General features: G+C 38.0%; 1 protein-coding gene across 1 annotated transcript; it reads right to left on the minus strand.

Moving 5' to 3' along the window:
* Positions 1-4,877: 4,877 nt before the first annotated feature.
* LOC306769267 (receptor-interacting serine/threonine-protein kinase 4-like) lies at positions 4,878-8,725 on the minus strand (the record flags this gene model as incomplete). The annotated part of the gene is made up of 11 exons (XM_079257833.1): positions 4,878-4,885; positions 4,982-5,230; positions 5,351-5,399; positions 5,551-5,600; positions 5,683-5,746; positions 5,841-5,923; positions 6,067-6,225; positions 7,782-7,831; positions 7,922-8,070; positions 8,152-8,473; positions 8,574-8,725. 11 exons carry the CDS (start codon positions 8,723-8,725, stop codon positions 4,878-4,880), a joined length of 1,335 nt encoding a protein of 444 aa, XP_079113959.1.
* Positions 8,726-24,610: the final 15,885 nt, after the last annotated feature.

Here is a 24,610-nt window from a genome sequence, read left to right on the forward strand (position 1 = left end):
ATTAAGGCCCTAATCCTTGGAGAAAAAGTTTTTGGTTCAAGTTACTTTAGTTCAAATTAAAAATTTCCTACATTCTGCTGAGTCAGAAGAACAAGCAACCACTAAGGAGAGGCGAGTTTAGCTTGGAATAAATTCGTCCCAGAGGAAGCCCGGTGCAGCTTGGTTATCCCGAGGGCTGGGTGCTTCTCTCCACTCTGTTTTCCTGGTGCCTGCTGAGCTTAACTCTGTTTCTGACAGTAGCAGACGTCACTCTCCCACAAAGAGGATTGGGAGCATTAAAGCAGGATAGGGTGGGGTGAGGTGGGTGAGTAGGGTGGAGCGAGGAAGTAGGGCTGAGAAAAAAAAAGGATAGGTCAAGATGACACTTTGCTTGGTGTGAATTTATGTGTGTGTGTGTCTTTGCAGTATTCAAGCAGACAAAGCCATGAATGAAACTAATTAAGTAATAAAGTAACAATGACAGACATTTGTGTGTGCGCATGTGAATGCAGGCATGACCTGCTGTGTTTCAGGCTAAATACCTCGTATAACACAATCAGGGTTCGCAGTTGTTTGCATGAGTGCACATGTACTTTGTATTTTCTATTTAAGCAGTTTTTCACATATTAAATTATACCAGTAACGTAAACACAAGCAAATCTATAAACAAGTTTGTTCTCATGGAAATCATTCTTCAGTCATTGACCAGCAGACCTGTAAAAGAAACCAAAACATGACTTTGTTTCCTGTGACACCATCATCTGCAGGTGACTGGCTGACTGCTAGTGACAGTTACAGTACTCAGGGATTGAACCAGCAAAGCCTCTTACACTGTCGCTCCCTCTCTAGTTCCATGTCTCCCTCTTTTCCACCTACGGGAGCAAGAAAACAATACCCAACCCCACTCTTCTATCAACAATAACCATCACTGATGATTAAACTACAACCCATTAAATAGAAAATATGTGAGGAGACGTTATTTTTCTGCAGAAAAACAAATAAAAGGAAAAGCATTTAGTTAATTAATTTATTCTCTGGATCCCCAGTTATTTATTGCATTAATTCTAAAGAAATATTCTTCTTTTCTTTAAGCCACCACTTAAAGCAGTGCCATATGACTTTCTAACCTGTGTTGTGCATGAATGTGTTCAAAAGAACGTGTTTAATGAACATGTTTTTCTGTCATCACTGAAATCGATGAAACATATTTGCTAATACAAAATTTGAGTGGGAAATTGTCCTGACACTGCACCAGTTTTAAATGACATCACCCATGATGGATTCCACATGAGTTAACACTGCTATAATGGTGCAAATCTATACTTAACTAATGTATGACTCATAATTAACTAATGAATTAATTAATCCACAAATTTGTGTTGCTCTTCCGGAATTAATATTGATGTCAGTGAAGATTCATGTGTTCACATCACACTCAGACACACACTTCATTCACTCTTCAATATTTCAACAAAGTTATTACTTTAGACCAAAATATGTAATTTCATTTTGTGATGGTTGTTTATTATCTAAGACACATTCAAAACACACATTAACTAGTAGTTACTTCATACTGAATTTGATGTGACAATATTTGAGAGTACACATTTGTCTTCAACTGATCATGTAGGAATGATGAAATCTTAACGAGTAAGGAATTTCCTGTTATGTTTTGCTATTTCTACTGATGCAAAATTGTTCAGTTTATTGGGCATTTTATGGGTTCTCATCAGAAAGAAATATTTGCTTCCAATGGTAGATTTTTTATTTTATTTTAAGAGAAGTTATTCTTGTTAAGCTACTATCATGAGGACATCAGGGTAAATGTAGGTATTGATGTCTTGACCAAGAACACTTTGAAATGCTGCTATAGGATGCTAGGAACAAACAATGCTCTTCATTTGCCACAGCTATACCAGAATAAACTTCTTTAAATGCATCTTACATTTAAAAAAATGGCAGGACCTAAATAATACCTTATTTTTTTGTCTAAACTGTCAAATATGTCAATATATCAATAAATATATGAATTAACACTGAATTAATGTTATTTAGTTGATGATCTGCTAAGTGGAAAGTGATCATATGAGTCCACATGGACATCGACATTAATTCATGACAAGGAAAAGGAATTCATGATAGATTATGCATCATTAGTCATGACTAGTCATGATGACGCAATATTACTTGCATCCTTTTAAAGTAAAAACACTATAAAGCGTTGTTGCAAGGCAAATGTATTTGTGTAGCAAATTACCTGTACAAGTTAATTCAAAAGAAAACATTAAAAGCCTCACAGCAGAGTGCAGAAAAACTGAACTTTCTGTTCATCGAGTGACCATAGAGATGAACATGTATTTTGGCCCTAAAACATTCAGTGTTTTATGACCTTACAGCATAATGCTGAAGTTAAATTTTTGATTAGCAGAAATTGTGTGTAAAGATCTGAGGACTAGAGTTATATAGTCCACTTTCTTGGTCTTAGCGAGGACTCGAGCAACAACAGTTTTGTTGGCTGGTTGGGATGTTGCGCTTTACTGATTTAACTGTGGCCACCAGGGGGCATCTGTCAGAATGTACAAGGATGACAAGTTCCTTCTTGGTCTGGGTTGCTTATTACTTTAAAAATGGAAATAACTGTTTGGGTTGACTTGTAGGTGTGTGGTTTTCTGCAACAGACATATAGTACACAATAAAATGTTATCTATACATATTTAGCTGTTAGAGCACTTCACAACCACTCTAAGAACAGAAAAAAACATATCTAGGTAAATACTTCTACATCATACAGTAGCAAACAAAGAGATAAGAAATACAATAAAGATAAATAAGTAAATAACTACGTCCAGGACCAGGGCCATGCTTTGCGTGCTGCAACAATAGCAATATCAGGCCTAATAATTACAACATTAAAACAGGTCAACTAACAAACTTTAATACTCACTTGTTTTATGAACGCGCACAGACTTGACAAAGAAGAAAATAACCCAAAAACAGGAACAGACAGTCATTCGCTATCTTTTACTAACAGTCCTTCAACTGCTGCACTCGTGAATCAGCTGCATTCTTCTGCCATGAAAGAGTGCTGTAGCTGCACCCGCTTGTTAAGGAGCATCAATTTACCTGCCAATAACGGGCACTCTTTGTTACAGCAACTTTGTTTTTAGTGTTTTAATTGAACTTTTTGAAGCTTAGTGCTGACATTTAATATTTCCTCCTTAGCTCCAAAAATTATTTCAGTTTTGCCTTAATTTAACTGAAGGAATTTCTGACGCAGTCAATCTTTAATGTGATTATTGCATTTGACCAGTGTTTGGAGCACACAATACTCCCAGTGACATGGTAATGTAGATTTGTGCGTCATCAGCATAGTTATGGTTACCTTTTTAATTATTTTCAATTTGATGCAGTGAGAGCATATACATCTGGAATAGTAAATGCTCCAAGATGGAGCCTTGGGGAACGCCAAAGGAAATTTTTGCTACTGTCACGTCAGAAAGCACGCAGACAGAGGATGCAGGTGCGAGTAGTGGCAGCTTTATTCAAAAATAACAAAAGATGTCGCTGCAACGGTGAGAAAAAGGGTTAGAAAGTCCCTCCTGGTCTGCTCAGGGGAGAGAAGACGATAAGTGGTGCTTGCTGGCTGGAGAGCAGTGAAGACTGCAGGCTGAGCAGCGAAACCACACTGACTGGTAGATGACTGGGACTGATATACGGCTGTGAACAGGTGAAGATAATGCCACGGTGCACAGGTGTATGTGACCAGGTTAATTAGTAGGCCAGTGATGTGGAGCGCTGGAAGGGAAGGAGGAGAGGGCATTATAGCTACCCAGGTTCATCAGCAGTGCCAGAGAGCCCTTCCCAGTTTTTCAAGCGGTCTAGTAAGATGTTATGATCGACCATGTTAAAAACAGCACTGAGGTCCAGTAGTACAAGGACTCAAATGTTAAATACCTTAACTAGCATGATGTCGCTGAAAACCTGACTGCTAGACATAACAGTTATTTTGTGGTAGTGAGTTGCATTATATCTTCTATATTGACTTATACAAGCTATTGATGATGATGATGATGATCATGTCATTTTTGTCAGGAATGATGAATGCTGTTTTGAAGGGGAGGAAGAGAAGAGAGGACACCTGAAAACACAGATGCATTTCTGAAGCCATGCACTCTGAAACATATTTAATAAACCCTGCTCATGTCTCCTTAGAATGGACCCAAAATAAATATAGAACTTAAAATATATAGATACTGATACATCCACTGGAAGGGATGCAACCTGACAACCACAGACTGAGACAAGACAGTTCATGAGGATAATAGAGTTTATTAAAATCACAAGTGGAAATTCTATGGAAGCTGTGGGAAAGGAAGGGACGTTTAGTTGTGCCAAAGCAGTGAAAACAATATAACGAAGCAAAGCCTAACCCAGGGACTACTCTAAAATCCAAAATCAAAGTACATAAACTCCTAACTAACCTATCGAATAAACAGAACTTAACCAGAACACATACAGTGAGTCGCAACAACCTCTAGCCCTAGTGTGTCTATCCACATTTCACTATGCGCAGGAAATGTAAAGGGCACCCCAGACTTAACTAGTCCACATCCTCCCACCACAGCCATGTTCTAAGCACACATGACAAGACAGACGAGAAAAAAGAGAGAGAGAGTAAGCTTCCAGGTGTGCTGCTTTTGAAAGGTCACCTCCAGGAGCGATTGGAGCATTCGATGTTGAAACAGCCAATGAAAAAACAGGGTATTTAATTTGTAAGATAAGACAGATGAAAGCAGAAGTGTTCTGAATGCAACAGATACATAGATTTAATTTCCTCTTGGGTTTGATAAGGGAGCATTTCATTTCATGTGCCCAAGAAGACCGTCGCTGCTCTGAAGTTAGACATCTAAGGAGAAAGAGAGAAAAATGAAAGAGAAATAAAATAAATCAGAGGGACTTGTTAACAAGAAATCTTTGTGAGATCTTTAAAAGCAAGTTATACCAAGCATCTTGATCAGGAAGGGTTCATGATTTTCTAGAGCATTGTAGAAGGCTGCTTTGACCTCAATCCCTCCTGGGCGTAATGACAGATCATAGATCATTCTTACTTTTGGGGGGTTGTCCCTACGATTGATGATCCTCGAGTAAGCTTCGTTGTGAATCATGCCTTTGCTTTTGAGCTCGTCCACTATGGCATCTACAGCTGCAGCGTTTTGTACTATGGCTGGCATTTTGCTATCAACAAACTTTGCTATTTGGAGAAGGAAGATAATGAAAGCACATGAAAATATCATGAAAATACTTATTTTCTCAAACTTTCCTTTTGTTTTATGACAAGCAGAATCATAGTAAAATAAGAGAATATGCATACCCTTTTCTTCTTTTGTTAGAACCTTTGTATTAACACTGACAGGTGTCTGCTGAAAAAAGGAAAAGAAGGTTCAGCCACTACTGCACAACATATCCGTGACAATATTGGCAGACCATGTACAAAAATGTAACTTTTTGGGGGTTGTTTACTTTCATGACCAGGTGACCTGTAGTTCAATGTGAAAAAATTATGAACAATACCTTTTTTGCATATATGGGATGATCCACAACATCATCTGACATTGATGGTCCTAAAGAAAGAGGGGGCTTTGTGACATTTTTGTTGGACATTAAGGAATAAGTGGGAACTTACAGAGCTACACAAAAATTTACCTGGCGCCACCAGAGCAAAACTGGATGCCCAAGACTGAGAATCTTGGCTGCTGGTTTTTGGCCCCTAAAACAAGAAAGAAAATTAAGTTTTTGAGTAGAAAAACTATTCTTTTTTTCCAATCAAGCCTCATTTCTTTTTCTTAAACAACAGTTCTTACCAGTAGTTCCAACACTTCACGAACAGCATTTGGAACTCCTTCTTCGTGGTCTGAGAACACTTGATCAGTACATGTAATGATGTCTAAAACAAAGTCATATGTTTTAACCAAAAAACCATGGCATTAATAAAGTATGTAGATTCTGATAAAAGCTAAAGTCAGTCTACAATCAAACAGCAACATGCAGTAAATTGGTCTGAAACAGGAACTGTATACCACTGTATACCACTGAAGAGAGGCCTCATGGATGCTTCCCCATCCCAGCACTTTTTCATGAGTTCCACCAACGTTTGCAACCCCTTAACGTCTTTCCTCTCAAGTTCTTCAACTGGAGGTCTGTCTCCTCTGCGGATTCCTATTTCCAGAAGTGCACAGGTATGGATATCTAAAATGCATTTAAAACAATGAAAACACAAAGAAAGAAAAGACAACATAAAATTAAAAACTTCAATTAAAATAAACTTCTGGATAGGTCCAGATTCAACCTATCCAGTGCTTTAAGTGGTTCTCCCTTTATTACTTGCTGTCAGTTTGTCATGCAAATATGGGACAAAAACGTGGCTCATACTTACATGTAGATCTATAAATTGATCTATAGATTAATAGTTTTATAGCACAGATATGATAAAAAACAAACACAGCAAGTTCTAAATCAAATCCACATTTGCCAAATTCAAAGCGCCATGGAGACACGTTTATGAACTTCAAGTCTCATTGCATGGACATTAAAAATAACACTGAAAAGTAAATACATAAACTTAAACTTCATTAACTCTTTCATGCATGAAAAAAATGCAACATTTTTCTAAATACACTATTTCACTTCTACAAATATGCAATTATACTTTTTTGTTAATTAGTGATATTCAGTATTTTTTATGATTTATTTTAATGTACTTTTCATAATTATTTTATGAAAAATCTTCTATAAAATATAGCTGCATAATTTACTTTTCGTATTTATCGCAATGGCAATGTTGCATAATTACATTTCGTTCAGTTGTATCATTATTTATTCTCCAGTGAGTGGAAACGTATTGGATGACTCACTAACATCCAGTGAAGTGGTTTATTTGCAAAAATACCGTCATCATTCATGAATATGCAAGAAAAAAGCTTGTAAATAGGTGCCCACAACAGGGCCACTATGCATGAAAGGGTTAAAAACAAAAAAGCTTATTACCAGACTAATTTAACAGTGTGTTACTATTACACTTTTCCTCTGTGAAATGTTTTTCCCAGCATTAGGCCTGGTCTGTGCCACTGAGAAATATTATCTTATCTTTAATCTAGAAATCTTCAAAAACTCAAAATACTGACCAGCCATACATTTGTTTTCCGCATCTGACCTTCATTGTCTGGTGTAGTAAATGACTGGTACTGTCATCACTCAACTCTGCTCCTGTTCGTGTCCTCAAGCCGTTTTAGAACCAGGCTAACATTACAGCTGCGATAGTTTTTTTTTCTCCGCCTTTACTCTCATTCAAAGCACGTCCACTTCAATGTAAACACAGAAGCGCGTGAACAACGTGAAGTGCGGCATAACGTTGTGGGCTACAGCAAGCGTTGTGCGTCTAAACCGGTCTTAACAATACATTTCTTTTGAGGTGACTTTTCTTTTTTTTTTTTAATTAAAATCAACAAATATAAGTTGTAATATGTGGTGAAGTCATAGGAGGGTATACTGATTGCTGAAGAAAGCCGGTAAAAGTCCCGGTGTGCAACATACGCTGTAAAAAAAATAGTCCCGGTATGCAAAGGGATAGAATTTAAAGGTGCCAGTACTGCGTACCTCTGCATACCAGCCCACTTAAAGCACTGAACCTATCTAAACTTCAATCAAGTATTGAAGAAACAACAAAATAATGGATGTAAGGTGATACATTTACTTAATAAAGATCAAGAATTAAGAAAATTTTATAAAAATAAAATAAGTTCTACCTGGAAAAGGTTCTTCACCATTAAGGATAGACCAGAGGAGGATACCATAGCTGACAGGAAGAGAAAAAAATCAACAGATTTTAGATTACAGGCCATCTTTATCCAGATAGAACTTGTATTAATAATTAGTCAATGTTTACCTGTAGATGTCAAATGTACGAACAGGTTTATATGATGTTTCAAAAGCCTCAGGTGGCATGTACTTCTCTGTGCCTCCAACCAATTCTTGTTTTGCTGTATTGCTCTTCAAACCACTTGTGGAAACCCTGGACAGTCCAAAGTCTGCCAGCTAAAGAAGAGAAATGGCAAAACATTAAATCACATTTTACTTTTAACATGAACTAGAAAGGTTAAGTGTGTGCATGTTTACTTTGGCATTAAGGCCATCATCCAGCAGAATGTTGCTTGGTTTTAGGTCCTGGTGCACAATCTTCAATGAATGGAGGAAATTCATTCCAAGGGCTATTTGATGGGCCAAACGGAAAGCCAGCGACCAGGGTGGGGGGCCAGACAAGTCCTTCTGCAGGGTCTCAACAGTTCCTCTTTCCATGAACTCCATTAGTATTCCCTCTTGTATTGCTGTTCCTATGCCAGGTGGGCATCCTTTATAAATTCCATGAAACTTCAGCACATAATTACATGACGCTAGGTCCATAAACTTGGCCTCCCGAGATGCTGATGGAGCTATGGAGCTGAAATGAGATGGCTTACTGTTAGTTGTGTTAGTACAGATAGTAGGAGCAAATTCAAATAACTGTAAAAAAAAAAAAAAACAGTGGTGAGATAATTTACCCAGTGCAATGATAGCCCAGTTTAATGGCAACATCAAGTCCCGAAGTCTTCCACTTGGTTTTGTAGACATTACCAAAACCCCCTGAACCAATACACTCCCATTTCTCTTCCAAATCTTCATTGCAAAACTGCTTATAGCTCAGCAGTGCCATCTCCTGATGAACTCAGGTCAGTCAGCTTAGAGCCACAAAGTCTCCTGAAAATAAAGAGCAATAAGATACTTGGGGGGAAAAAAAAGCACAAAGTTGTAAAAAACCTCATATATCTGTACGGAGCATAAACCTGTAAATCTTTTTTTTTTTTCTATAAAATAGGATCTTTATCCATCATAACGTAATTGTTTTGTAATAAAAACGTGAAACATCATGTTATAACAGAATAAGTTTTTGCTAGTAAGAACATGAAACACAAAGTACTTAATGCATTTGTTGCTGAAAACTAGAAATACTGGAGCAAGATACATTTTATGTCAATTCTCCTCAAGCACAAAACATTTCACTTCTTTTTTTAATCAGGGGTTAATTGTTCTGCTGTGATTTATTGTTGTAGGAATGAGGGGCACTTATGAGCAAAACAAGACTTTACCTGCCTGCACACTGTGAGACGGCCCATGTGTGTCTGGATGTATGGGCTAGTTCCACTGACATCGTGATTGTTTCTGAAAACTGAAATTAAAATTATAAACCCTATATGCACCACTGGGACTGGGAGAAAGAAGCTACTGATTTGAAGACATAACCCAGTAATCCAGTGCAATGTCAAAGATTTCTCCTTTACCCACTGAGAAACAGGGAAGTAAACCTCCCTACACGAGTTGGAGTAATTTTTTTTTTACCCTGTCAACCACACAGTTCTAGATCTACGCGTCACCTCAGCTCTCTGAAGAGGAATTCTGCAAGTATCTCATTAATTCCACTGCTGCTTTCCATCATACCCAATCACTCCTGATCAAGTCGTTCAGATTCTCACCTCTGTACTCACTTCTTCCACAGAAGAGCCAGCTGCCAGAACCCGACATTGTTCATAGAAACACTTGCCTGCATTTTTTTTTAAACCTTACTTGTCTGATCCTGAGGTCTCAGATCTCCATCAGGCTCCATCTGCAGAGTTACAAATATGAAGTTGGCTACAGCTAATCCCAAAAGGGAAATTTATTTTTCTTATATACTGCATGCACAGTTTCCCAATTAAAAGACACTGCAGTCAAGGCAAGACAACAGGTGTCCTGATAGGTTTACGTACTTATCGGAATGACATACTTTTTTGGTTAATGTGCATCCGTACCACAAAGTGACTAAACTGCGCATGCGCCGAAACTGACCAATATTTAATCATATTACCTCCAACTAATCACGTCGTAACCAGTAACCACACTGCCATCTGTGAAATTACACATGTTCACTGCAAATTGCTCAACTGCAGCTTTTTTTTTTTTTTTAATCACTATCCTGCCTTTGAAATGCTCATAAACCTAAGACGATAGACTAATAGAATATTTTACATTTGCGTTTGGTTTACATTAGGTGAATGTGAACTTCCGGGTATACTCTTCTTATGAAATATGCCACAATGATGACCGCAAGGCAAATTAAGTTATGTAAAGTAAAAGTTTCATGTTTCTGCGCCCTGTATTTCGGAAATTTTTCAGTTGGTCAATATATAAATAAAAAAAACTTTTACTGTGAAATCTTTTCCCACATAGTCATTAGATTTTCGCCACGACGAAGAATTTGAGCCTGAAATAAATCTCTTTACTTGCGGTGGATTTTGCAGATGTTTGCAGAGGTTTATAACACATAAACCAGCATGCAGATCTGAACTGTGGCTGACCAAAACTGCTTCCGACCACTGTCCGCAGTTTACAGACAAATGACGCTTCTATGTCACGTTTTTACCGCAAAACGTACCACGTTATAACGTAATAAGTTTCACGTCTTTACTATAAACTATCAAGTTGTTACCCGGAACGTTTCACGCTTTACAGTAAACCACGACGAGATTTTACTGTAAACGCGCAAAGTCCTCCGCTTTTCATGGGGGACAGCTACATTGTAAATACTTTTGGCATTTCACTTTTGTTTTCACACTGATAATAAAGCAAGATACTGAAATACATTTCCCACAAATGTTTTCATTTTGTTTTAAAAACTTACTTTTTGTCCCCTCGGACCACTAAATGAGATGAGTAGTTGAAAACCAAGCCGTGGCAACGAGGCTGAAGTTAGCTTTCGATTCGTTGCTTCCGATTCGCAATATGTGTAAAGGGCAATTCCACTGAATTTTTCGGAACCACCACATTAGACCAGGTCCTGACAAAAAACTACAACACGTACACTCTTCAAACCTGGGCTAAAATATTCCACATACTATGCAGATTCAATAAAACAGTCTGATTTGTGAAACATTTTTTCATTCATTTTGTGACAAGCGAAATTATGAATTTTTTATATTGTACAAACTTTAACCCATTTGATATTTTGTTTTGCAGATGATCATCTTGTATCCAATTACAGTTTTGTAATACAAGACAGTCATACTTTCCCGTTCTCATTCTTAAACAAAATTAAATGTAAACGTTTGCATTATGTGAATCTTGAAGCATGCTTGTAATATTTCCCCATTAGCCAGCATGTCATTTTTTTATACAATAAGTAGTTTTTTTATAATTCCACTGTGTAACACACAGTAGCTGTGTGAGGCAACTGATGTTATCACTCTCTTGCAGTACATTGAAGACACCAGTCTTTCTTGTAGTTAAATGTGTTTTAAAGTTATGAGAAAATTATATGAGTCAAATTTCATTCTTACTTGTTTGCCCCAGTGTATCTGGAACCGTAACATATTAAAACATCTCTTATTTATCTTTAGAGCTGCAATTGGAGAGCCTTATTTGCATTTTCACAAATAGAATAAAGGTTTCACAAATCAGACACTGTTTTTTTAAATCTGCATATTATTAAGAATATTTTAGCCCAGGTTTGAAGAGTGTAAGTGTTGTAGTTTTTTGTCAGGACCTGGTGTAATGTGGTCCAGATGCCAAAAATGTCATGAAATGTGTAATGAGTTACCCTGAGGATCCTTAATACAGCCACACACAGGGAGTTCTGGACAAATGACCAGTTTATTGGTGGAGGAGTATGAACAGAAGATCAGTCCAGGGGAGTGGTCTGCAGAAGAAACCAGGCAACAGCTGGGAGGTAAACAGGATGGCAAAATACTCGTCCAGGCAACGACAAGGCTCAGAGATCCAAAGACAGGCAGGGTCGGTAACCAGAAGATCCGAAAAGTTGCGGTGTCCGTCGAGGGCAAGGCAAGGAGGGTAATCCAGGGGCATAAAGCAGAAGGTCGGCAACTGAGGAGCAATCCGTAGAACGCTGGAACAAAACTAGACATAGGTCTGATTATTATCTGGGAGAGAAGGAGGGATTGGAGGGAGCTTAAGTAGGCAGTGAGAGAAAAGGAAACCAGGTGAACTGAATGAGGTAGCAGAGGCAATTAGGAAGCCAGCAGGTGGATCGAGTAATCAATGATGAGCGCCAGGGGATCAGGGTGGCAAAAACATGACAGAAATGAGCCTTATCTGCATTTTCACAAATAGAATAAAGGTTTCACAAATCAGAGACTATGTTTTGATGAATCTGCATAGTATGTGGAATATTTTAGCCCAGATGTGAAGAGTCTAAATGTTGTAGTTGTTTGTCAGGACCTGGTGCAATGTGGTCCAGATGCCAAAAATGTCATGAAATGAGCCTTATCTGCATTTTCACAAATAGAATAAAGGTCTCACAAATCAGAGACTATGTTTTGATGAATCTGCATAGTATGTGGAATATTTTAGCCTAGATGTGAAGAGTCTAAGTGTTGTAGTTTTGTGTCAGGACCTGGTCTAATGTGGTGTTGTTTCCGAGAAATTCAGTGGAATTGCCCTTTACACATATTACGAATTGGAAGCTAACTTCAGCCTCGTTGCCGTGGCAAAGGGAAGAAACAAGATTAAGCTTCCTGTCTTAGAGTTTAAAGCACGTTTTTTTTCTTTTGCAGCAGTTGAGGGTGGGATTTAAAAAAATAAAGTGCTGTAGGTGCAGTAGGTTCACACTACAAACCACACCATGAAAACAGCTGTTTTATCCATATAGTCCTTTCCTTTTGTTTTTTGTTTGTCTGTTTTGAGCGGCTAGTTGTTTAAAGAGTGAGAAAGGTAATAAATAAGCTGTTAAAACAACAACCAAATTAAAAAAAACAAAATGCCAAAGCGAAACTAGTCTAACAAAAACCAGCTGTACCACAACACGTGTCTTTCATTTTATCTTGGAATTTCTGTCAGTATTACTGAAGTCTTATACTATTAAGTAGAAGGAGAAGCTAAAAAATACATGCATACAAGAACGTTTGAGAAAAAAACTGATAAAAGAAGAAGCTGGAAATGCAACTCGTCTTTTATTCTGGTGCAGAATCATATGTCCACCCAATCAGATCATGAATTCTGTTTCAAAATGTCTTTTAATATGTCACAACCATAGAGGTCACAACCTTAACTTCACATATAGCAGCTTCTCTGCATCAATATGAAAAGAAGTGTGTTTGAGAATACACCCTGAACTGATCAACAAGTCTCCAAGAGGAAAAGCTTTGGAGCGTGATGCACATTAAAGCATTGTAGACTTATCTTATAATTGTTTTCTTCCATATTGAAGAATAGAGGCATTAATGACATTAGAATGGAAAAGAAAGACAAAAAAAAAGTGAGAAAAAGCACGGTTTACTGGAATACAAAATACATAGAAATGGTTTTTTTTACGCATAACAGCAGAATCTCTTCTTGTGTCTGCCTAGTATGAAGTACAACTGCATCACAAATTTTTAATAAACAATAAAGAAATGTGGAAAAAATACTAAAATTTGACAGACTGTAAATAAGAAAAATTGTTCATACAAATGTCAAAAACTATTAGATTTAAAAAAAAAAAAAAAATTTCAATGGAAAAATAAAGGAAAGCGTCTCAGATCCTTTAAAAATACATGGATTATGTTCGCTTTCAATGTTCTTTGTAAATATGTTTAACTTGTCACCTTATTTGTTCTTGAATCCTAAAAATGTTGCCTTTTAAAATACAGAGAAAGAAAAATTTAGTTTACTGGAAGAGATCAGTGTTTTGTTTTGTTTTGTTTTGTTTTGTTTTGTTTTGTTTACTTTACTGTTGCTGTCTTCCTACATGTATTACAGAAATACTTTGAATTAAACCTTTTTCATTTACAACAAACATGTTGTCATTAGTTAGAATAATCTCAACCTATAAAAAAGGGTTTGGTTGTTTATTTGCATTCATTTGCATCCACTTTTCTGTGCAAATCAATTCATTGTAAACTGACCTTTAAAAGAAAAAATCTAAACCACTTATTTGTATCTAAAAAGCTTTGCAACTAAATATCACACCAAAACACAAAGAATGAGCCCTTTTCATTAAGCCTGCTGATAAGTATTCATTCACATCCCATTTTGCCTCTCTGCTTCAACCGGCATCGATAGGCGCGGTCTGCTCTCTGCATTTCCATCCCTCTCTCCCCCCACCCACCTTCATTTACACTCAGTTCAGTGTGAACCTCTCTCACCAGTGGCTGCTCACAGCGCCACATCCCTCCTCCTTTCTATTATCCTGCATCCTTCCGAAACAGTCTACCACATTCTTCTTCTTCTTATGCTTCCCTCTGTGCCGGTGTTCTGTGCTGATGACACGTGAGGCTGGGGATCAGGGTAAAGGGGAGCTCTCTGCGCTGGATATCTGAGTGGAGAGCTGAGGTGAACGTCTACCTTTCCACCAAAGTGGGAGTGCTTTAGACTGGGGAGCATCACTGATGCAGCTGTGTTACATCCACTGGAAGAGTGGAAGGATATCATCGGAGAAAGCAGGTAGACTGAAGAGCCACGTGCATGCCTGGATGTGCTTTGTGTTGTGAAGATAGCAGACGTAAAAAAGGGAGGTAGAGGGCTGCAACAGAGGGAGGGGAGGATTCAGCAAGACCAGTAACAGGGGTTTTGGAGGAGGAGGGTGCGGGGTCCGCAGGGAGGGTTTTGAAAGTGAAAGGCGACGTGAGGGGGGGTGGGGGTGGGGGGAATCTGTGCTCTCACATCAACGACTGGAGGAGGAAGGATTGATTTTCACACAGTCTGAACAGTTTCAGAGACTGGGGAGCCTCAGCATCTCCTGAGAGTGTGGAATTACAATTGGAGCAAGACACAGTTCACAGCACTGTCAAAGCGACGTGGTGGGGGGGGGGGGGGGGGTGATTATAAGGACACAGAGTGGGAAGATCAAAGGTCTGCAGTCCTGGACTAAGTTGAGTTTTATTCCTGAGGGAATATACTCAGGATCAGAAGAACGACGAGGATAAAGAAGGCGTCCAACATTACATTTCAACTCAAACCTAAAGGAGGATCCCACCATGGCTGTCCAGCTCATCCCTGAATCAGCTGTGTGTTTGCTTATGGTAAGTCTCGAGGGGGTGGGGTGGGGGGGTCAAACAGGCTACTTTTTTCAGTTTACTTCTTTTTTCTTTGTCTTATCTCTCTCTCCTCAAGGAAAATGCCCATGCAGTCACTAAAGCAGGAGAGTAGCTGTCATCTCTTTAAAAGGCATATTTGCTCGTTTGCTCCTCCCCTTTACTACTATCTGCAAACATGAGATCCCCTTGTGAAATACTGAACCCACTTTCTATTCCAAAGATGTATACATGCGACGAAGCCCCTCCTTGAGTTAAAGTATGTGACAACGTTATTCCGAACAAAGTGTTGGCAGATTTTGGAGTTGGACGGCAACTGCATGTTTTTTTTTTAATAAGGGTTTGTGAGGGGAAAGACTGGTTTATGCCTCTGCAGCAGAAATGAATAAGTTGCTACTGCGCTGGGCTTTCTGTGTTATGCAAGGTCAGCATTTATTTGTTCCTCCATATCCAGGACCAAATTAAATCATTGACAAATAAATGAGAAAATAGTTTTGCTGCAACCCATTTGTGGAATCTTATTAGTGTCAAACCCAGTCCCTTGCTGACATGAAGCAGATTGGCTTATCTTGTGTTTATGATCTGGCCATAGAGAGTGATGAAATAGAAACACACAACATCCTGATATCCGTTGAACCCCTCTCTCCCGTATGTCCAGCTAAGCAGTGAAACAATGGCAGAGTGGCTTTGCTGCATGGGTAGAATACAGAAAGGGCTTGAAGGCTCAAATGCATCTTTCAATGATTTGAATGGAAAGCCTAGATGCTGGGTGACTTTGTATGAGGGAGCATGTTCTGTTCATTTTTATTCTATAGTGTTGGCATTCTGCAGTCCCAGGGGGAGTCATGCATCGCCGCACTACCTGCTATCTCCACCTGTCATGACTGTCTGTTACTATGGCGATAGGCCATGGAGTCCATGCTGAGGTGAGGCAGCAGTGTTTAGCGGAGAGGCTGGAGAAAAGTGAAAGAGATGATGGACAGGGCATGAAAGGAAGGTGACAAATGAGGTGTCAGATGAGAGCATGAACAGAGGACAAAGAAATGGGGAAGGAGGACATGTAGCTTAAAAAAAGAGAGAGATTGCTTCTGAAATGCTTTCAGCTTTAGGTTGGTTCTCAAAAAATAGATTTATCTGAAAGATTTTTGGATTTATGCAAAGAGCATTGTCTCATCTATTTGACAGTTTGTGTCCGTTGACTCCATTTTACTCCATCTCAGTGTATGTAGACATTAGCATGGCTGGTGTTGCCAGACAAGTATTATTGCTGTCAAATTTGACAGCCTTAAAATGCTTTCCTGTCAAACCAGTTTCACAGTCACTGTTCCATTTATGATTAATGCTCCACGTCTACATTTTTCACAGCCCTCAAAGCCGTTCAGAGCTGCACTGGAAGCCAATAAGCAACACACTTCTGTGTTGACACCATTTGCTCTTTTGACATCTTCCTCGGAGAAGCTTTCATCACAACCGCCACAATGTCTTTGAATCTGCTCCTGCGTGAAATTTTCCTTTCACTCCATGCTGAGCAGAAATGGCATCTAACTATTTTCAGAGCTCCGTGATTTGTTTGCAGAAGCCGTGGCATTTACATTCACGCTGACATGTTAGCTTGAACCCATCTTAATTATTGATGGGGATTTAGTAGACTGTGTGTTTGTGTGTGTGTGTGTGTTCCAGTGGGTTTGTCTGTGAGCCAAGATTAATATTGATCATATTTCCTGTCTCGGTGTGAATTAATATTTCAGTTGAACGACTGATTATCCCCTTGAGTAATTACAGGCGCAATCTAGATCTATAGATAGATAGATAGATAGATAGATAGATAGATAGATAAACAGACAGATAGATAGATAGATAGATAGATAGATAGACAGATAGATAGATAGATAGATATATAGATAGATAGATAGATAGATAGATAGATAGATAGATAGATAGATAGATAGATAGATAGATAGATAGATAGATAGATAGATAGATAGATAGATAGATATTGACCCAAAATTGGCAGATTTGGTACAATGAAAACCTACTGAAGTTAAAACAGATGTGCGAACCACTGGTTGAATTTTATCAAGACCTGATCTAAATCTGTGCCTTCTTATAAGCACAGAGAATAAATAACAGCCATGATTAGAGAGGCAAATTTAACAATATTTCAAAGGCTTGAGTCACAATTCCTCTTGATGTGGCTAATCCAGGATTTAGCATAAATTTAGCACATGCTGACAAAGCATCACATGGAAATTTAATTAAAGAACGGATAATGCCTTCAAAAACTGGGAACATAGTTCCGCTCTGCTTAATATTTCTTCATTTTACAGACCTCTTGTCAGAATGGTTGACTTTTTCCACATTCATGCAGCTGATCAATATGCATCCTGATATCTCTTACAGCAGGTCTCACACACAGTGCTGAGAAAAGCAGGGTAAATTGGCAACTTGACACACATGGAAGCTAAGTGGATTATCTGCATAATGCTGTAGGGGTCTGCTCTGCTTACAGTAAAAAAAATAAAAATAAAAAAAAGACAAATAACTGCTTCCTGATCCCGAAGTGATATAGAAGCATGCTTTACTGTCTATTTCCTGCATCAGGCAGATCTGGTGTGATACGTGACATCATCACACGATTAGTTGCTGCATGTTTGTAGTTTCCTCCATGGTGCAGGGGTCATGTTGATGAAGGCACAATGCAAGCATTATTCATGCTCAAAAAAACATTGCACTTGAGAGAGAAAAGGCAAAGACCCCATGTTGCCCTTCGTGTTGCTGCCATGTCTCTTCATTACTGTCCCTCATTCAATTATCCTGCCACTGATGATGGAGGCCAGATGACTCACTGTGATCAAGCCAGGAGATTCATTCAGCCAAAATCAAATCACTGCTTTATGATGCGATGTACTGAGCGGGTGTACACACATGTGCCTCAAGAGTAGCGTGTATGCATTTAAGTCAGTACATGTAATCATTTATAAGAAAATTGTTATACAAACAAGAAAACAATGGGTGACCGAGGGTGTTTGAAAATAATAATTCCAAAATAGGATAATTATAAGATAATTCTGGTTTTTGATCAGATGCACACAGCAACAGAGCAGCCAGTGTACAAATGGAAGAGGCCTGAGGAGCATGGGGGAGGGTTAGCAGAATGACATCATACAGAGATAATTGATTACTCCCGTGAAACAATAGCAAAGGGGGAGAGGTAGATAACATCATCTTTGTATTTTGATATATAGTTTTAAAAATAATTTGCTCCTCTTTTGGGAACCTTCGACAGAAGGTTACCAAATCGATAAAGTATTCTGAAGCAGTGGTGACCATTTCTTTATTGCTAAATATAAATCTACATCCACAATCCAGAGAAAAGGGTACAGGCATGCAAAAACATCAAATTCTTACATAACACACACATTAGCAAACAGCCTGGTATCACTGACACCATTGGCAGTAATCTCAAGCTTTTCCTGCTGAGCAGCCATATTTGTTACAGCTGTTTAGGAGGAAGTGCAATTCATAACTGCCACTTCTTTTATCACAACGTCTCAGTATTGTGTTATTGCTTTCCAGCATAATTTTTTATACATTTTCCCTGTTTTCGTCTTTTCATCTTATCTGTTTGATGTTAGATCTAATATGGCATCAATATGAATCATTTTACAGTATGTTTTTCTCAAAGCTGCAGTCTCCCTGCAGTACAGTCATGCTTGAGTGATGTTAGGAGCCAGTATTGCTGACAACAGCTAAACTAAAGCTCGGAAGTTGCTGCAGGCTAAAACTGTTTTACTTTTCATCGTGCAAAAAGCCACACAGCTTGGCACATGTCTGCTTTCTTGCTTTTTTACTTTTGTTTTTAAAAAAAACATGTTCATTTGACAAACTTTTTTCAGGCAGCCATGAATAAGAAACATGTTATCACAGAAATAGAATCAAGAATAGCATGTTTTAAATATGCTCATACTGGATCAGTGTGTCTGTGATATTTTTTTTAGATACCACAGCTACCACAGCGCATGGATCCATGTTTTAGTGTTGAATGCCACTCAGGAATATCATAAATATGTGGAACAATCTGAGGTTATGTCAGTGCAGTTGTCACTTTACTTTTGCTCTACATTGGAAACAACAGAGTGTGCATATTTGCTTTGAGTTGGAATTAAATTAAATTTTCCTCAATGAAGATTGTCAAGTGCAGCTGTAGTCTGAGTTTTTCACATTGTATTTGTTTATTTTTGTTTTTTATTCTCTCTGGCTGTTTAATCTTTGTTATAAAACTGGTGACAACCTTTTGTTTTTTAGCCAAATCAGCATTTAACCAGGACTTGGTGTCAGATCTGAGGACTATGACTGTTAGGTTTTCTGAGGACTGCATGTCTCTCTGTGGTGCAGCTGTGAAGTAACCAGGCTGAGACCATCGTTTTAATGGTGTTCTCCATGGGTGCTGTAACAATGGTACTGGTAGCAGCTGGGACAGGCTCCACACCTTCAAAGCCCTAAATTAGGTTGAGTACTGAAAATGGAAAGACTGAAAAACATTTATATAGAGAGTAGAATATAAAGCTGTTTTTACTTCTTAGAACTTTTTTATATTTCTGTACATCACTGCATCTCCCAGGTAGGGCATTATTTTTATCATTCTGCAGCACACTTGCTAAAATGATGAGACACGTCATTATTAAAAGCTAATTGCTATTACACATTGTTTTTTCTGTGTTAGCATTGTTGATTAAGGCAGACTTGCATTGTTAATATACATAATGAGCTTTTTAGGGTTCATTTATATCCATTTTCTGAGTCTACAAAGTAATGTCTACAGCTCAGGTGATTATTGATTGGAGCTTTGATTTTTTTTTCGCCGGGTAGCATCCAAAGTTGTCCATGATCACAGCATTGACTGGCCTGTCTGAGATCAAAGGAACAACATGAAAATAAATCTCTTTCAGGGTGGATTTGGTAGTAATCTTTTTTTAAATCAGCTGATCACACATGTTTCTTTTTTCTTCTGCATTTTCTTCTTTTAATTTTGGTCGCAGAGCTGTAGCAAAGAATCCAGCTTTCATCCGAAAGATAAAAAAGAAGTGCAAGACTGAGATTAATTAGGAGAAATGTAAATGGAAAAATGAGTCCAGCTCTGACAGCATGCATTACCCTTAAATCTTCTGTTTACACTGCAGCCTGTGTGAGGACTATTGATGAACTGCTTAGCTGAAGGTGCTTGAGCTCTAATGGACTACAATGGAATTGCTTCTTGCTTTGCTGTGTTTCTCTGTGTATATAGGAAAAGGTCTCAGGTGTGAATGTGTTAAGGGTTTGCAGTGTGTGCTCACTGTGCACCTCCTCCTGCATGTTAATTTGTATTGCAGTTTTCCGGTGAGGTGTGACATGGTTCCTTGTGAGTTTGATAGACAAAGTGCAAGTCCAGGAAGAGGTTGCTGTGAATTGTGTGAAGAAAGAAATGACACTGCATTTAACTAGAATTAGTTTGTGCACCTTGCAGATGCTCATCACAGTCTATCAGTACTTCCATGTGTTCTGCATTTCCCTGTTTATGAGACTTTTCCATCTGCAAACTGGCTACTTCTGCAAGTGCATGCACATGCAAATTTATTCAGATGAAGCGAATGTTGCTTTTTCTGCAGTAGCTTGTTTGATGCAGTGGATGAATTTGTGAACCATTATTTGTTTATGTTAAAATCACTTTAACTTAAAAAAGTGTTAAGAATCATAGAACAGCATAACAAAAATACTTGATTTTCCTCTTTGTTGCACTCACTCACCCTTACATTTACACATTTGCCATATAAGTACACAGTACTGACAAAATGCAGTGAGTTCATTCAGGTCAGACAAAATGTTTGTGGATAAAATTTGTGCATTTTGTTTTTTGTTCATACGGCTTACAAGACATTGTCCTCACTGAAGCTCACATGTGACATTTATCAGATAACTGTCCCTTGAAAAAGGTCAAGCTGCCGTGAAAATAAACCCCTCAGAGCAGACGAATGGGGCCTTTCTATTTGCTGTCAGAGCATCATAACAGTATAAGCTCACAAAATTCCAGTTTAATCAATCATGGCAAAAACTATAACCTATATATTTTTTTGCATATTTGCTGCATGTTCATGTTAATAATGGGAATAAATAAATACTCCTTGGTTGATGGCAGTGTCACAAAATGACAAGATGCCACCTGTCAGGATGTGGGTTTACTGGTGGGGCAGCGGGGTTTATATGAGGGGCGGGCGTGGAGTGGCAGAGGCAGCAGGCGGTCTGATTGGCTCGCCATCTGTCTCTGGGACCGAGCAGATGTCTGAGTGGAAAGACCCATCTCTGTTTGCTTCCAAGTTCACTTTTCCTCCTGTCTTTGAAGGCTGAATGTGACTGGGGTTGTGTATGGGTGTGTGTGTATTTTTTTTAAGTGTGTGTGCTATAGTGCTTTTGCATCTGACATTTCACACTCCAGCTGACACAGGTCCCACTGGGGCTCATTCTCCTCCATATGGAGTAAGTTAACAGAGAACAGGTCTTTGACATAATGAAGAGCTGTCTTGTTAGCAGCACTTACAAGACAGGCAGAGACAAAAAACGTGACATGTGAATGACTAGACATCACCTCTGGATGAAATCTCCTTTAAAATAAAAACACCATTTGGTCACTTTAGTTAGGAGATAAAATTTTCATTAGCCAAGACCCCGTCAATTCCTTGTTAGAATGGTCTTTTTAAAGGCTCACACTGATAAAATGTTCACTCCACACACATACACACACACACACACACACACACACACACACACACACACACACACAGCCATGAGGGGTACTTTTCTATTTAAATACTTAATAATTTATTTTACTTCCTCCAGTCTTTACACTGAAAGAGAAAAGCTCGTAGCATTTGTGCAAAATAGTCATGCTGGGTCAACATTTAATCTTTATCAGTTTTTGTGGGTTGTGGGATGAAATAGCAGTTTTTCTTGTAGCCTGCTATTATCCTCATATGCTCCTTTGTGTTCTATATTAGTTAATATTGTTATTTACAAATCTGTCTGAGTGAGAAGACAAGTTGGTTTTTGTATGCACATGGATTTTTCTTCTGTTTTTCTGATAAATATTTTTAAATACTTTGGCTAAACTAGCAAATGATGTTCATATCATTCCTTTGAACCAATCTTTTCCGTGTAGTCTCACCAAAATAAGGGTGTATAAAGACACAAAAAGCAGAAGCGGTTTGGGCAACAACCCACTTCCTGTTTGCAACAAAACGCAAGTTGTTTTTTTTTTTTTCTTTTTTTGTGGAAATGATTGTTTAGTGTCCTATAAATGGAGAAGTTTCTTTAAACTACTGTAGAATTGTACATTTATGAAATCAGTGGTGTCAGGATGAAAGTTCAAACACTAGCTCATTTTGAAGATGATGCTTAAAATTAAAACTGTAACCATAAACAGGGGGGCAGGCTGTACCTGAATAAGATCAGTCCAGAAGCTTTCTGTTCAATCTCACTTCCACAGACCTTGGTTGCCCTAGCAACTCTTATCCTACTGCAATGGTTTGTGAAACCAGGTCCATTTGTCTCAATTTCCACTGAATACAAACAACACTAGGTAAGGCAAGTTTATTTACATAGCACAATTCAACAACAGGGTGTTTCAACGTGCTTCACGGACATTAAAACATTAGAAAATAAAAAAATTATAAACAAGAAAGGAAAAGGAAAGACAGATCAGATTTAGAAAATAATTGGAAACATAATTAAAATTAAAATAAAAAAAAGAAGCTTAAAAGAAACGGTGCAGATCTGGATTTTTAAATAGAAATGATCGAAATGCTGAGAAGAGGTAGTTCTGTGTTTTAGTCGATCTGAGGCTTTCTGGAAGTTCGTTCCAGTTGTACTAATGTACAGTATGTTATATTTAAAGTCTTTCTTCCTTATTATGCTATATTTCTGGGATATGTACAAGACATTTAAATCATCCAGATAATAATCAGTTTGAATGCAGCTTTGCTATAAAGATCTAAGTTTGTTCACATGGATATAGACACAACAGTGTACACAACATGAGATTCTGCTAAAACATGATGGTGAATAGTCTTGTGTGAGTGGGTTTATAACTGAGGTATCAACATATATGACACATCCACTTTGCAGAAGGTTCAATGACTTGAAATTGACTTAGCAGCATTGTATCAGTTTTGTAGATGCAAAACATCTGCACTTCACATAATTATTTATTGAACAATAAGTTCGAATTGATGTATTCCTGACTCTGCTGTTTGTTATTGTTCAGTAGCAGTTTTTATTATTATTATTTTGATTATTACACAGCCCTCCTGAGCCACAGAAACCTGGTTCCTCTTTTAAGTTTGCAATAAGATGTTGTTTTCACATTATGGAAGTACAGAGCTGTAATTAAAAAAGAATTTGGACCTTATCACATTATGATGCAAGAAGAAGCCAGATTGGTTTAAGTGTTCAATCAGATACTGTGGATGTCTATTGCTCAATAAATATGAAATTCAAATATTCAACAAGTTTTTGAATTTTTATTTTAATGGAAATTAAAATAGCTTTATTTGAATTCTTCCCAGATTCCATAAAAGTTTGTTGGCTGAGACTGGGTGGGATTTGTAGTGCTATATAGATGGACTAAAACAGGATAGCATAAGATACCACACATAAACTGCTGATCATGTACCACAGAATAAGAATAAGAGAAGAGGAGGACACAGCGGGGAAAAAAGAGGAGGGAACACTTTATTGTAGTTTCTTATGATGACCACTAGAGGGAGATGAAGACTGTTTAATAACTCTTTGGTAAAGTTTTGTCTTTCACAAAAAACAATCTTACTTTTAGCGATGCAGCCAGAACTGTGCAAAGCCCAGATCTGGAAGCAGAATTGTATAGAAAGGAGTATGGTGGATTTTTTTATTTTTTATTTTTTTTTTTAGGATGCGTGAGCAGTGTCAAAATCTTCCAATCCTGCAAGATTAGGTCAGAGAGCAAGAGGTGAGCCTCATCATAATGGCTTTGTGCCCCTCATGTAAATGACAGAAACTTACAAGTCTCCGTCTGGTTTGACTCACAAGCATAAAAGCAAAAATATAAAATAACCGCAAGGCTTAAAGCAGCTTATGATTGTCACAATGAAACTTGTGACTTGCTTTTCCAAGTCAACAGTCAACAAAGAAAATCTGTGTGTACATATCAGCTTCAGATGTTAAATACACTCACACAAATCACTTTTTTGTGTATGTGTGTGTGTGGGTGGGTGCATAATATAATGCAATTTTAGGAGAAGATCAATAACATTAAAGATTCAATAACTAAAATCATATATTCACCGCTATAAAGCTGACAACTTCACTGATGAACAGTGGGTCAAAATACCTGACAAAAAATGCAGAAGTCAGATTATGAGTTAAAAAAAGATGCTTGACTGCAGTGCTTGTCTCAAAAGGTTGCTCAACAAAATATTTGTTTCAAATTGATGTAAACTATATTAGTTTTCATGTTTGTTTGCTTTAAAAAATAG

This window comes from Telmatherina bonti, assembly GCF_933228915.1.
Source record: "Telmatherina bonti genome assembly, chromosome: 2".
Lineage (NCBI taxonomy): Eukaryota > Metazoa > Chordata > Actinopteri > Atheriniformes > Telmatherinidae > Telmatherina > Telmatherina bonti.